Raw genomic sequence first — 13,952 nt, forward strand, 5'->3', positions numbered from 1 at the left:
CTGCCACTGAGAGGGGTCATCCAAACCACCATCCTGAGCGGGAAACTGTCCACGAAGGCCAAGTTCCACGTGACTGAAGGCAAGAAGGGAACTTTGCTCAGTTGCCACACGGCAGAAGATCTAGAGCTTGTATTCTTTGCTAACCAAGTCCACGAATCCCACGCTGAGGCCCTGCTTGAAAGGTTTCCAGAGCTCTTCCAGGGACTATGTAAACTCAAGGGAAAGAAGTTTCGACTGCACATTGACAAATCAGTACGGCCGGTGGCCCTCCGGCACCGGCGTGTGCCCTTTAATCTCAGGCCGCAGGTGGAGGAAGAACTCAGGAAACTCGAGGAACTGGGGGTGATAGAGAAGGTGTCCGGACCCACACCCTGGGTATCCCCCTTGGTGGTAGCCCCCAAGCCCAAGCAGCCAGGAGCGATTCGACTATGCGTCGACATGAGGTAGCCCACCACGGCGGTGAAGCGGGAGCGGCATATCACCCCAACCATGGACGACATAGTGGCGGAATTAAATGGCGCAAAGTGGTTCTCCAAGCTCGATCTGAATGCGGGATACCATCAACTGGAGTTGGAGCCAGAAAGCAGATACATAACCACCTTCTCGACGCACGTGGGGCTACGCCGCTATCGAAGACTCATCTTTGTGGTTTCCTCAGCCGCTGAGGTTTCTCAAAACGCTATTCGGGAGGTGCTATCGGGACTGAGCGGAGTCATCAACCTCAGCGACGATATCCTAGTATACTCCGACACCCTGAAGGAGCACCACGCTCACCTGAGAGCTACCCTGCAGCGACTTGTGGACAGCGGTCTGACCCTACACAGATCCAAATGCTCATTCTATCAAGAGAGCATAGACTTTTTCGGATACACATTCACGCGAGAAGGGCTAAAGGTGGATCCCAAGAAGGCGGAGGCGATCCGAGCAGCGAGCCCTCCCCGGAACCCCACCGAAGTGCGGAGCTTCCTGGGCATGGCCACATACTGTGGCCGGTTCATCCCGAACCTGGCAGCCATGTCCGAGCCTCTGAGGACCCTCACGCGTCAAGACCGAAGGTGGGAGTGGTCCGTAGCCGCCAACAAGGCGTTCCATGATATCAAGAACAGCTTGCTTGACAAAATGGTGATGGTGTACTTCCAACCCCAACGCAAAACGGAATTAGTCGTCGACGTGAGCCCGGTCGGGCTGGGTGCAGTGCTCTTACAAGAACACGGGGCTGATGTGTGGAAGCCGGTGGCTACGCCAGTAAGGCACTGACCGATACCGAGACGCGTTATGCACAGATTGAACGGGAGGCGCTTGCCATCAAGTGGGCGTGCCAGCATTTCCACCTCTATCTATGCGGCCAAGAATTCACCGTGGTCACCGACCACAGGCCATTGATACCCCTGTTTGCAGGTTCGACCCGGTTGGCTCCCCCGCGCATTGAACGATGGGGAGTGCAGTTGCAAGGCTATAACTTCAAAGTGGTATTCCGACCAGGGGCTCACAATCCTGCAGACTACCTATCACGGCACCCGGAATCAAGGGCCTCGGGGCATGCCCCAGACGCCGCCCCGGGGATTGAAGCCTTCATCCACATGGTCTCACAATCTCCCTGTCCCAAAGCAATGACACTATCCGACATAGGCCAGGCCACATTGGAAGATGACACCCTGTCCAAAGTAAAAGAAGCGCTGCAGACAAACAGCTGGGCGCACTTCCTGGATGGATCACGAACCCTCCGGCTAGAGGTCCATCATGCCCGACAGCAACTGTGGCAAGTGAGGCATGAGCTGAGCGTAGGGGAGAGTGGCGTCATTCTCAGAGGTCATCTAATCGTGATCCCGGAAGGCCTGCAGAAGAAAATCCTAGAGTTAGCCCATGTAGGGTGTAGTGTAGTTCCTATTATCCCAATAGGCTCTGCGCATTGGAATAATACCTTCAATAGTATAGGCCTAGACCAGACGTTAACTAGGTCTTCTATTGTCGATATTAGACTTAAAGTTTTGGGTTTGCCAGCTAGCTCAGAGTTCACTAGAAACTTTCTCGAATAGGCAAGGAGGAGTTGAACCTCCCTGGATAGACAAGAAGGGATTTAGTTTCTGACAACCATAGAACATGACAACTTTGCTCTCCCCTAATCGAGAGTGTATCTCTAGAGTCGTGTGAAAACAAAAGACAACTTATTTTACTCAGTCAGTACGTGCATTCTTAGTCTCACCAGATTGTAGAGAAAAGGAAGAGACGGGCGTGTTCAATAAAAGATGGTATTTATTGATCAGTCTCTTTTCTCATACAAGAGAAATGGATCGATATTATCGCAATACTTATGGTTAAGTAAAGTGCATACAATAAAAGCAGAAGTATAAAATAATACTGTAAAACATTTATATGGTTTCTAAGCCATAACGTGGTTTAAAATGGATAAAATAGATACATACACATATACATTTGACTAATCGTACTCAACTGGTGTTTCTAACTACGCCTACCCCGGTGTACCTGACCTAAGCCTAATACGTGGGCGGGAATAGAAAGTAGCAGTTTAAGTTAAGTTTGTTTTGCCAAGTGACTGACTCAAGAATTCTCTGCAAGGGGTTTATTCAGTTCTGTACCTGGAATCTAGGATGGTTGAGGGATGGTATCTCTCGTCTCTGGTCTCGATATTCCAGGCTGCCTGCGAGGGCTACCCGGAAGCGCCGGAGCTGGATTTCTCGGCAGGAGAAAGCAGCGTCTCGTTCTCAGCGCGTCAGGAAGGCGGGGCTGCGCCAGCGGGGTCTGCTCTGCTCTGGGCTTCGGCAAGTCTGGCTGCTCCGATCTCGTCACCACCGCGTGTGTTTGCTTAAGGCAATACCGGTAATATTTATACCTGTAAGGTGCCGAGATGGACGTAAGGATGGACATAGATACGTCAATAAGGATGTCATACGAGCTGGTCGTTAGCACATTCTTTTGCTGAAGTTCTCTGTGAAATCAAAACAATGGCCGCAGGGTTTTTCCCAGGTTGTCATAGGTTTGATTTGTTTTGAGAACTCCGTATGCCTTATCAGGGCTGGAGGAATATTGCTTGTCTAATTAGATGGCAAGCGTTATGACCTAATCAGATAACACGTTCCAGCGCCGTGGTGTGGCTTCATCAGATAACGGTTTCTGCATCATGGGATGGCTGCTAGTTAACTTGTTAACCAGAACAGGGTCAGGAATAGGGGGATCGATACAGAACCTATAGGAATACATCACAAGGGCATCAAGGGACAGCCAAGACCAAGGCGAGATTAAGGAACAAGGTCTGGTTTCCAGCCATGGATGCAATGGTCGATGAAATGGTGAGATCATGCCACGCCTGCACCATCACAGGCGGAGACCCGGCGCCCGCGCCCGTGATTACCGAGGAACCATGCACGACCCCGTGGACGCACCCGAGCGTGGACTTCGGGAGTTTCCCGGACGGCCGTCACATGATGGTAATTGTCGACTCGTACTCGAAGTTCCCGATTGCGGAAGTCCTGTCATCTACGGCATTCCCACAGGTGAAGACAGCCCTGGACCGCACCTTTGCGCTGATGGGCCTCCCTGCAGAAGTTAAGTCTGACAACGGCCCCCTTTTCAAGGAAGGGAGTTCCAGGGATACCTAGAGGACCTCGCCATCCGACACAGGAAGATCACCCCCCTGTGGCCCCAGGCCAACGGGGAAGTGGAAAGACTCATGGAAACTGCCCTTGCCCAGTTTTGGGGGGCATATCGTCAAACGCCTCACAGCACCACGAAGTGTACTCCAGCCCATCTGTTGTTCAAACGAGCCCCGAGAGACATTATACCAGCGGGTCCGGAGTGGGCCCCAGAACCGAGGAATGAGAAAGCCGTTCAAGCAAGAAGAGAAACGACCAATCGGAAGGCGAGCGAGGCGCGCCATGCCAAGCTGACAACGTTTGTCATAGGAGACTCAGAGGTGATCAAAGATCGGCACCCCGGGTGGAAATTCAGAACACCTTACGAGCCTGAGGTCTGGATCGTAGAAGAGATCAAGGGAACAATGGTGACGGCCCGAAGAAGAAACCAACGAGTCACCAGGAATGTATCTAGCTTCAAGAGAGCTGCTGGTCCTGAATCAGATGCTTGGAGCGAGGTCCACCCTTGCAGGACACCGTCGAGGGACCTGGCCGCATCGCCCCCAGCCCGGAGTCCGGAGACGGAGGAAAGTGGAACGGAGAGCCCTATGGTTAGGGTACAGTCGAGAACACCCTGCATGTCCCCGGACCGTGATGAGGCCACTGAACGCCACAGTGAGGTGGCGATGTCTCCGAGCCGCCGCAATCCAAGATATCATCTACGGCCCAATCCAGGGCCCAGTCAGAGACTCCGAGACTTCATGTGTACCTCACCATAAGAAGAACTTTGATCCTGGTACCAGCTAAAATAAAGGAGGGATGTAGAGTGCCACCCGGGCGCTCCTCTACTTTGTAACGAACACCACACGCATCCCCACACCCCTCGGGGCGGGCTCGCACCGAGGGGATAAATAAACCTGCGGGAGACCGCTCGGGGTCTTCCTGCCTACACCCAGTACTATTCGTGTGGTGTCATATTTATGTAATAAGCCTTGGGCCTGCTCGTTGCCGAGCAGCCCTCCACAGGGCTATTATTAATGAGGGTACAGTATATCCGGGATACCCCTCCCTTCCCCAGGTTTCCCATCATGACCTGAGCCTCTCGTGGGCTAAATTTGGGGAGTGTTGTGCCCATTGAGATGTGCGCACTGAGAGCATGATGTATAAGGACAACAAACCAAGCTGGTAACCCACGCGCCATCAATATTGGCTATGCCAATGCTTGTTTTTTTGGCTGCTACTACCAATAAAACGCCTCATGAGGCGCAGTAAGCTCTCTATAAATTCAATTACAATATAATGCACATTTTCCCCTCCTTTTCCTATACGTTGGCATGTATGATTTTGACCTCCAAACTACCCTTCAAAAAAACATACGTTTTGCATCAAAGCTACAACTATTTTCTGGGAATGTTTTTTTTTTTTATGACAGACTGATTTTATAACTTAACCGTAATATACGTACTATTTTTGTTGATCCATACATTCAAAACACACGAGCATTACCTATTATAAAATGTATACACATTCATATATCCGTTTGTGTCCCTCTTTCAGCCTATCCTACGTATCTTTGAGTGAATGAACTTCAAACTACAATCACACCAGGAAGCAGCTGGACGGAAAATGCAGCACAATTATAGACTGATCTCACTTCACTCAGCTGCGCTACCGTAGTCTGTCGTCTGTGTTCTTCGCAAGTACGTCACAGCTGACTTCCTGCAGCGAGGTGCGCTGTGCCACTCATGATCTTTCTTCGCCGCACGTTGTGAGCTTGCGTGAGGGACTGTCTTTCCCCTGCTTCTGACTCTATGGTCGTGGGAGATTTGTCTGTGCTGGCTCGTGCTGCACAGCCGTGCTCGAGGGTGTGTCACGTGACCCCGCCCCCCCTTCCGACGGCCGCCGCGCTCTGCCTGCCTGTTCTGTCTGTGTTCTTGCGGCCTAGCGACCAAGCGTTCCAGCGCGAGCCCCAAGGCCGCCCGATCCGCGACCAGAGTGGGCCCACGAGCCGTCAGGGACGGGTGAGTGGGGCGACCGGAGGCTCAGGGCCCTGGGGGTTGGGGCGGGTGGGAAAGGTAGGCCCAGGGAGCGGTCGGGGCTCCCGGGGCCGCCGAGAGATGGTGGGGAGGGGGCCGGCGATGCCGCCTGTGCCCCTAGCGGGGCCTGTGGGGAGGGGTAGCGGGCGGCTCAGGGCTGCTGCCATTGAAACGCTGTTCTTTTGTATCCTCTGTGCAGCGGCGGTTTGCGGCCTCGTTCTCCCGAGGCCCGGGGTTGGCGGCGAGGCCCCCTCCCTGCAGAGAGAGGGATCCCCCGTGTAGATAACGCGTGCGGCTGGAAGCATGGCGGGATTGCCGACGTTCAGGACGTTTAAAGTGATTATTTTTTTTATTTATTTACCTTTTTTCTGAATGTAATATACTGTATTGTCTGTGATATAGTTAACCTGTCTCCCCCAAGTGAGAGCAAGAGCTGTTCGCTTGATTTGATGATGGAGCAAGAGCCCCCATTATGCTTCTTGCATCACTGATGTCCTAGCTTAACTCTTTCAATCTTGAAACGTCTCCTGTTGCTCACGATCAAGACTTGCTACCAGATGGCTTCCTTCAAAGAGGGCGAACACAACTCCAGATGTGTCCCGTACGTAAACTTCCACACTAATAAAGTTAAATACCCCAATTTTACACATCAGCACTCAAACATTCCCACGCTAGTGGAAATTATTAGCAGGCTAGGAAGTCAGCTTTATATTCTCTTCCAACATCCCGACCACATCCAGTGGTGATCGCTGGATACTGCACGCTACCACTTTAAATAGTGGATTTTAACCCACCCTGTGCTGGACCCCTTTACCGGTTCCCTTTATCTCTTCTAATTATTATGATGTACCTTAATATGCCCTGAGTAGCTTGTTATGGTGAGCTGTTCCCTCTGTCGACCTTCCCATTTGTTATCATTGCCCCCCCACTTCCCATTAATTTGAACTTTAGTAAACATACTTGTAATGTTTTGACTAAAATTAGAACATCCTCACTCGTGATTGCCCTCACTCCCCTTAGCCTGTGAACAGAGGTAGTATTAGTGGACCATTTTTATGACGAAGGACCTTTACCATTTGACAACTTTCAGTCATGATTAAGCTTAGCGACCTCTCCCATCGAACTCTTTACACAGCCGGTTTCTACTCCCTGTTTCTTACAAAGAAGTCTTGAAACCTGATGGGTTGAAGCATCACAGTCCATTATAATGGGTGGCCTTTCTTCCCAGGCCTCTTCTAAGGTCATGGTTCCTAAACAACGACTCCCATCACTGCATTCCTCATTTGGCGCTACTATTTGCCACTGTATGCGGCTTCCTGGTATAATATAGGTCAGGGCCACCCCAGCAACAGACACAAGCTCTTTCAGTGTTGATGGTGCTTAGCCTCAACAAACCTTTTCAAATGATGGATAATGGCCTGCCACATCTTCATCAATGGGCCTCCCTCCCAATAAATCTCTTCAAGTGATATGAAGAGTGTACCTCCCAATACTTTTTCTAGTTAGCTTTTCTTTACCCAGACCTACTATGTTCCTTGAAATTACATTGCCCTCATTTTTTAGGGTAGTCTTAGCGTCCCTTATCTCTTTCAGTGATGGGGACATTATATACATCCATTTCCGCTTTCAATAATGGTCTGGGCTGCCTGCCTCTGTGGCATTTTAATTTGATTGTGCCATTAGCACAATGAATCTCTTAAGGGATGGGACATATTTCCAGCTGAACCTTTCTTTGATATCCCACTAGGCGTCTTGCACACATTATTAACGTTAACCCCACTATTTCTATCTGTGAAACTTCCAAGATCTCTTCAATTGAGGATGGACCATACTGTCATTTTCCATACACTTTTAGTTATCTATTTCTCCTACTGATTTTCATGCTCCTATTCTCTTCCTAAACTGAAACTTGGTCCCATTCTGCTTTTCAGAGATCTTCATTGATACAGCGAAGTCCGGCCCTAAAACCACCTGAAATAGTTCAAGCTTGTACATTAGCCCTGAACCTCATAGTGCTGATGGACATCTGCCCTATTCTGTAAGACTTTTGGCGCAGAACGTTTCCAATGACCATTAGTCCTTTTTTATTTTTTGCTGCAGTAGTAGGTCTGAGACACTCCCTTTCCAACTATGCATGCTCCACGAATCACTACCATTGATGAAATGTAGCCATCATCTGCCTTCGAAATTAATTCCATGATGGAATTTAAGCCAGAAGAAGTTACTTCATGGCCTTCAGTCCATCAAACGTCTTATTAGTTCATAGCACCCAGATCCACCCCCTCCTGATTTTTCACATAACACCAGGAATTTTGCCTGCAACGTTTTTTGCTGCTACTGTTGATGCAAAGTTATTTCAGTGTTCATGATGAATTCAACTCCTGGCTACTTCAAAAGATTGGCCCATGCACGATACCTTTCCCCAATATTTTGCTAGACTGTATGCCCTTCCTTCCTCTGATCCTTTGCACAAATAAGGCGCTGTTTGACTTCTAAGTGTTTACTTAGTTGTAGATTAGCCACCTAAGATCTTTTGATTGAAGGCTTTTAGTCCCCAGACCACTTCCATTTATGGACTAAAATCTTTCTCTTCCTCCCCATTTCTTATTCCTTTATATCAGAAGGGGTGTTGGTCGTGTTTATATCGTGTGGGATACCTATGGTTTTTCTTCAGCTGGCAATCTACTCCAAAAATGAATACACCTGCTAATCATTTTCAAGTAATGGGCCTTACTAGACAATGGCTCATGGAGGTACTTTTTTCACTGCCCCAGATCTCGTGAGGCGATGGGACCTCGTACTTCTGATTCTTCCCCATCTTGTAGTTGAGTTAAACCCTAACCCCTTAAATCCATGACCACAAAGTTCCAATCCTGGACGTCTTTAAATTGCTATTTATTCAATTTTAGTTAATACACCTTAGGATTCAACTTGCCCCAATACGTTCCCAATAAATGTGGGCTATTAGTCTTAACAAATACATCCAAACTTTACCTAGATTAAGATTGACAACTATGTTGACTCTGTTGATTCAAAAGACTTGGCCTACACACCTATTCTTTAGTCAGGACAGACATGCAATCTGAGCCCTTTCCCTATGGTATTTACATCAAATATCACCCATTCCTGCACTCCACCAGGACCTTCTGGTGATGATGCTGGTCCTGCTTAAGACACTCTTAACACTTTGTATTTTATAACTATCAAACCCACTTTAAATTAGTATTTTGGGTTACAATTTTCAATGTGTTAATTTTCTGCTGGTGAAGATGTTTGGCTGATAAAAGCTGTATCTTAATCCGCTTCTCAATTCTAAACCTTTTTCCTTCCAATGTTATTCTTGAAGAGTCTATGGTACATTGACGCACTAGAAATTGAACACTAAATGAAAAGGTTGGAGTTCTGATTAGTATTTATTTCGTTAATTTAAGAATATACTTCCATGGTAAATTTATACCCAGCTGTGTGGTTTATATGCAAACAGTTTGTTATTTGGCGAAGAATCCAAATTCCCCAGCCCACTGTAACCTGGATGGAACAGAGTAATTTCAGAGTAGGGATGCTCTCTTGTGACCTGGGTGTGGGCGGCTGCCTGGGGTTCACACATATATACAATATATAGTATGTATTTTCAAGCCTTCTTCAATTTTCATCAATGTGAATGTTTTTTAATTCCTATATTTGTTCTATACTAGTGTATTAAACGGTTTCATGTTTGGTGCTTACAGATTGATGGTGTGAAAGTATTGAACAGTATTTTGGTTAAATAGTTGCATTGTTTCTTTTGTAAGTATTTAATCTTCCATTTTTTCTCAGCTAGGAAAATAACTCAAGTCGATATGTGAAAGAGCACCAATGATAAAATCATTTTTAGGACTGTATTTTTGTTTTCTGGCTGCACATTACCTGAGTGAACGAGGTGCAAGGTGTTCCACATAATTCTAGGCCGAACACAGCCAACACGTTCTGATCTTGTGTTGATTAGTGAGTGCTGTCTGCACTTCAAGCTTCATAATTGGCTAACAACGTTTATTCATGAAGACCTCTGTTTCAAGAAGTCCCACCTTTAATAGTTTATTTCATTCATCTGTATTTACATTTGCGCAATGTGTGATTTTTTTTTTTGTGTGTTTATTTTGCGGGTGACGATGTTTAACTTTTTTGTTGTGTACATAGCAAATTCATACACGCCTTCGTAAAACTCAGGTGATTGCCTAAAATGTTGTTTTGATTTGCAATCCACTTTAAAAGTCACATTAGTTTTTTTTTTCTTCATGGCAATGCAGTGGTCCGAGCACCACCTATTGCACCTCAGCCAGATACTGCTGCACAGGGGTGTGGAATTCAATAAAATGTCGACTTGTCCATGGGGCAGGTGGCTTCATAAATCACTTGTCCTATAACAAAAAATCTACTTGCCCCTTTGGTGCCATGTAGTGCAGCTAAGAATCATGGCAGCAATCTCATTATATAAAAGCTCTGATCTAGCCTCTCTGATTATGCCAAGGCTCATACCATAATAGTGTTTGAATACTTACAATCCCCTTATGTTGCTACGTTTCCGCAGATCTACCTACTGGGGCTGAATGTAGTGGTAAGCAATAGTTCCCTGGGTAGAATGCCCTTTTGGGTCTGTGCAAACCTGCTAAATTGCATACTTTAAGTGTTTTTACCAATTCGTCTCTAATCTTTTTCCATACTGAAAAATGTTGGAAATTTACTCCTGACAATGGCTCTCTTTTACCTTCTTCCAGAGTTGGGAATAAAGTGGTTGGAGGGAAAGTGAACTTGCAAACACTCAGATTTTCACATGAGCAAATCTACACATGCATATTTGCTCGTGCTAAAATGCAGTTTACAAATGTTTTCTAGGAGTACTGTTTCTTGTCCTACTTCTGTAAATTCTTGGGAATTCACGAAAGCTGTATAGCTGCACTTAATGCAAGAACATATACCACGGATGCACTTTTGAGAATTTCTTTAATAAATTGGGCCCCTAATTTGGTCTGGCGTTGACCGTGACATTTGTGTGTATTAAAATTCTGTCTCTATATCTGCTGGCTACGCTGTGACTGACAGCATTCTGCTCTTTCACAAGGAGCATATCTGCACACAAAGTAGTTTTGTTCAGTGCCAGTAACTACTATGGCGGTGTGTGCTTTTTGAGCCCAAAAAATAATTTTTGCTTTTGGCAATGTTTGCTATAATGGTGAGAGCCCGGCAGCTCCCACACCCATACTGTTTTATAAAAAGCCGACCACTGATTTCAGACCTACTGGCTTTGCCAATGCAGGTTTATTTTTGCTTCCTATAATTTATTTGAAACTGGTTACACTGATTTTCCATTATGAATATTTTTAGGAAATACTAGCATGCATCAACACATATTACTAAATGATATTGCAAAGAAATGGCACGTGAAATTTTACAGTAGTTTAGCAAAATGTTTTTTGTGCCTGCTTTAATTTTTCTATGAACATTTTATTTTGAAAGCAAAGAATCATCTTGCTTTCAAGCATCTGCAAATATTTGCTTCAAATCAGAGCATTCTGGGAGCATTATACATAGCCTTATATTGTTAACTTTGGAAACGTGTGTACACATTTTTATACTGGAACCACTGTCCATAGTTCTGTCAGAGCATACAACATTTACTAAGAGCGCTCGCCCTAATAATAAAGACTTTAAATTAATGGACCATAAATACAATTTTGAACAGCATTAACATATGGGGCAAACACATTACCTTTACTTAGACAGTGCTCTTCCCTGAGCCATAATGTGGTACTGCAGACTGGCAGCCCAAGGGTTTCGGGCTGCATGGGGTTGGGCCTCATTGTCCCAAGGACAAAATACACGTGAAAACTTGTTGCCCTTGACCCCAAACAATGTGTCCTGGGTGTCGGGCTATAGGAATTCCACATCCCTGCGCTGCAAATCATTTACTCTTGTGAAAACTCTCTGGTTCCATAAAGACAATGAAATGCTCCTTTTCCATGCTAAATAGATTACATTTTAAATGTGCGAGTTCCCACATGCCAGTATGTTGCAAACTTGATATTTTTTACATTTTAGATATCTTGATTTGTCGATCCAATTAACGTTGGGGTCGCCCTTGTGGTTGATAGCTGAGATGTCATATAAAATTCACTCGTTGGGACAGTGGTGCTTGTAATTCCATTAACCGTTATTAATTATAAATATGAATTGGGAATTCATGGGTAATCTCAGACGGGTAATATTTTTTATTCCGTTTTGTATAAATATTCAAGTAGGCTGAGGTAGCTCTTACCTGGGGCCACGGCAATAATGCAGGAAGGTAGTATTAAATTATGCGTCTGGGTTGAGTAAAATATGTGGTTAGAAAAGGCAAATTATGCGGCATAATATGATCCTTTTTATGAATTATTCATTCTTTCGGTTTTGCCATTTTACACATGGTAATACTGTCTGGGGAAAATGTCACCATATTAGTGTTAGCTTAAATAAATATAGAAATAAGCAAATGAAAGATTACAACCTTTGTGAAGGGCCTCCCACTGCGCATGAACACATAGCTGCATTTTTAGTAACTTTTGATTTGTTTGAGCTAGAAATAGATTTTTTGTTAATTTGCAGATGATGGGTTATGTAGTACATGCAACACATCCATAAATATGTGAAACAAGCATCGGCCTCGGAATGGTGCAATTCCAGTGGCCTTACCCTACACTATAAGGATAATTTAAATATAGAGGAGTGAGGCTGGGTAGAGTTCTAAGGCTTTCGCTTCGTTGGATCTGTGCAAGGTTACCCCCAAATGTTTAGTCCCGTCCCCCCCGCCCCCCCCCCCCCCCCTGTTTTTGCTGAATTTGTTTTTGTAAGCTTTAGGACGGTGTACTTTACCACTGCTAAAGTGCTTGTGCTCTTTCTTCCATGGTAAAGTGGGCCTACATCTGATTTGCGAATTTTATTTATTTGGAAGCCCCTCGTATATGGTACTACACGTCCCATGGGCAGGTAAATTAAATTCTACTAGTAAACCTGCAGCACTCATTGTGCCACCCACTAAAGTAGCACTTTAAAACACGTCTCAGCCCTGCTGCTGCAGCCTTTAGTGCAGTTTCAATCTGGAAAACAAACTTTCTCCAGGCCTAAAACTTCTTCCCCCTAAGGTTGGCCATAACAGCTCCTTGGGCAGGTGTGTGGCATTTTAAAGGTAGGATGTGTACTTAAGTTTTACATGCCCTGGCAGGGAAAAACCCCTAAAGTTGTTTTTCACTCTGGTAAGTCCGATCTCTCCCTTTGACTAACACTGGGCTACTTTATTAAATGTAATAAGTGCTAACTTTGGATTCGGAGCAGATAGGGATACACTATTTGGTCTCCATTAAAGTGTAATATAAAATTGTCTTTAATGATAAACTTTGATGCTAAGTCACAATTCTGAAAATGGCACATTTAGAAAGTTGCAAAAAGAACAATTGATGGGCAGAATGCAGAACAATGTTATACAATCACCCCAGTACAGAGATCTGGGCCTAACGCAATTGTTCTTTTTCGCCCCATGCCATTCCAGTTTGAATCCAGACATATGCAAAGCAGTCTTTACCTTGGTCCCTATGGGAACAATCCAGTCCAAACTGCCAGGCCAAGTCCTTCCTGGGCTGGAAATCTGCATCCTGGGACCGGTTTCAGGGTTTCACCCCTCCTCAGCCAGGCCAGCTTGACTCCAGTGGCATGGAGAGCACTGGAGCCACGTCTGCGCATTCCCGTCACACTTTGGGTGACAAATGCAAAAATAACAATTAATGGACCGTATACAGAACAATGTCATACAATCAGCCCAGTACAGAGATCTGGGCCTGGGACATTTAAAAAAATTGGTATTGTCCTATCCCAACTTTTTTTGCCTTACACCAGTGTCCAGAGTCGCATGACTGTAAATGGCTTTGTGGTTGGGGTTTGTGTATGCCTCCCGGACAGTGACACTGTAGCGTCTAGATGTGGGTAGGATGGCTTGTGGAGAGCTGTGCCCTGCTCCGCTTACACATGAATGGGAAGGTCCTGGGCCGCTGGAAGTACTCGGACTTAAAACAATTTCCACCCAAAACTGCATGAACAACAGACATAAGGGTGGGTGTGGGGCCATGACGAACTAACAAAGATGGCGGATGCATGAACTCTGTCCCGGCGCAGCAATTATCCTGCTGGGTGTCCCTGACAGGGGAGACTGAGACAAAGCACTTGAAGTGAATTGAGGTGCCGGGGCCCCGCCGCCAGCGAGTGGTGGTCGAGTGTAATGACTGAGCCGGGAGCCCCGAGCTAGAGTTTCCCGTCTACAAGA

General features: G+C 46.0%; 1 protein-coding gene across 6 annotated transcripts in view; it reads left to right on the forward strand.

Annotated features, from left to right (window-relative positions):
- The first annotated feature begins 5,302 nt into the window (after positions 1 to 5,302).
- Positions 5,303 to 13,952, forward strand: part of RBM25 (RNA binding motif protein 25) — a 333,704-nt gene continuing 325,054 nt past the window's right edge. For 3 of the 6 annotated variants that reach the window (XM_078659492.1, XM_078659493.1, XM_078659494.1), the window contains exon 1: positions 5,308 to 5,611. In XM_078659492.1, coding sequence (XP_078515618.1) covers positions 5,402 to 5,611 — 210 coding nt within the window. In that variant the 5' untranslated portion in view covers positions 5,308 to 5,401. Of the gene's footprint in view, positions 5,612 to 5,825; positions 5,963 to 13,952 lie in introns of all 6 variants that reach the window. The other 3 variants (XM_078659495.1, XM_078659496.1, XM_078659497.1) reach the window with 2 other exon arrangements.

This window comes from Lissotriton helveticus, chromosome 9 (genome assembly GCF_964261635.1).
Source record: "Lissotriton helveticus chromosome 9, aLisHel1.1, whole genome shotgun sequence".
NCBI lineage: Eukaryota > Metazoa > Chordata > Amphibia > Caudata > Salamandridae > Lissotriton > Lissotriton helveticus.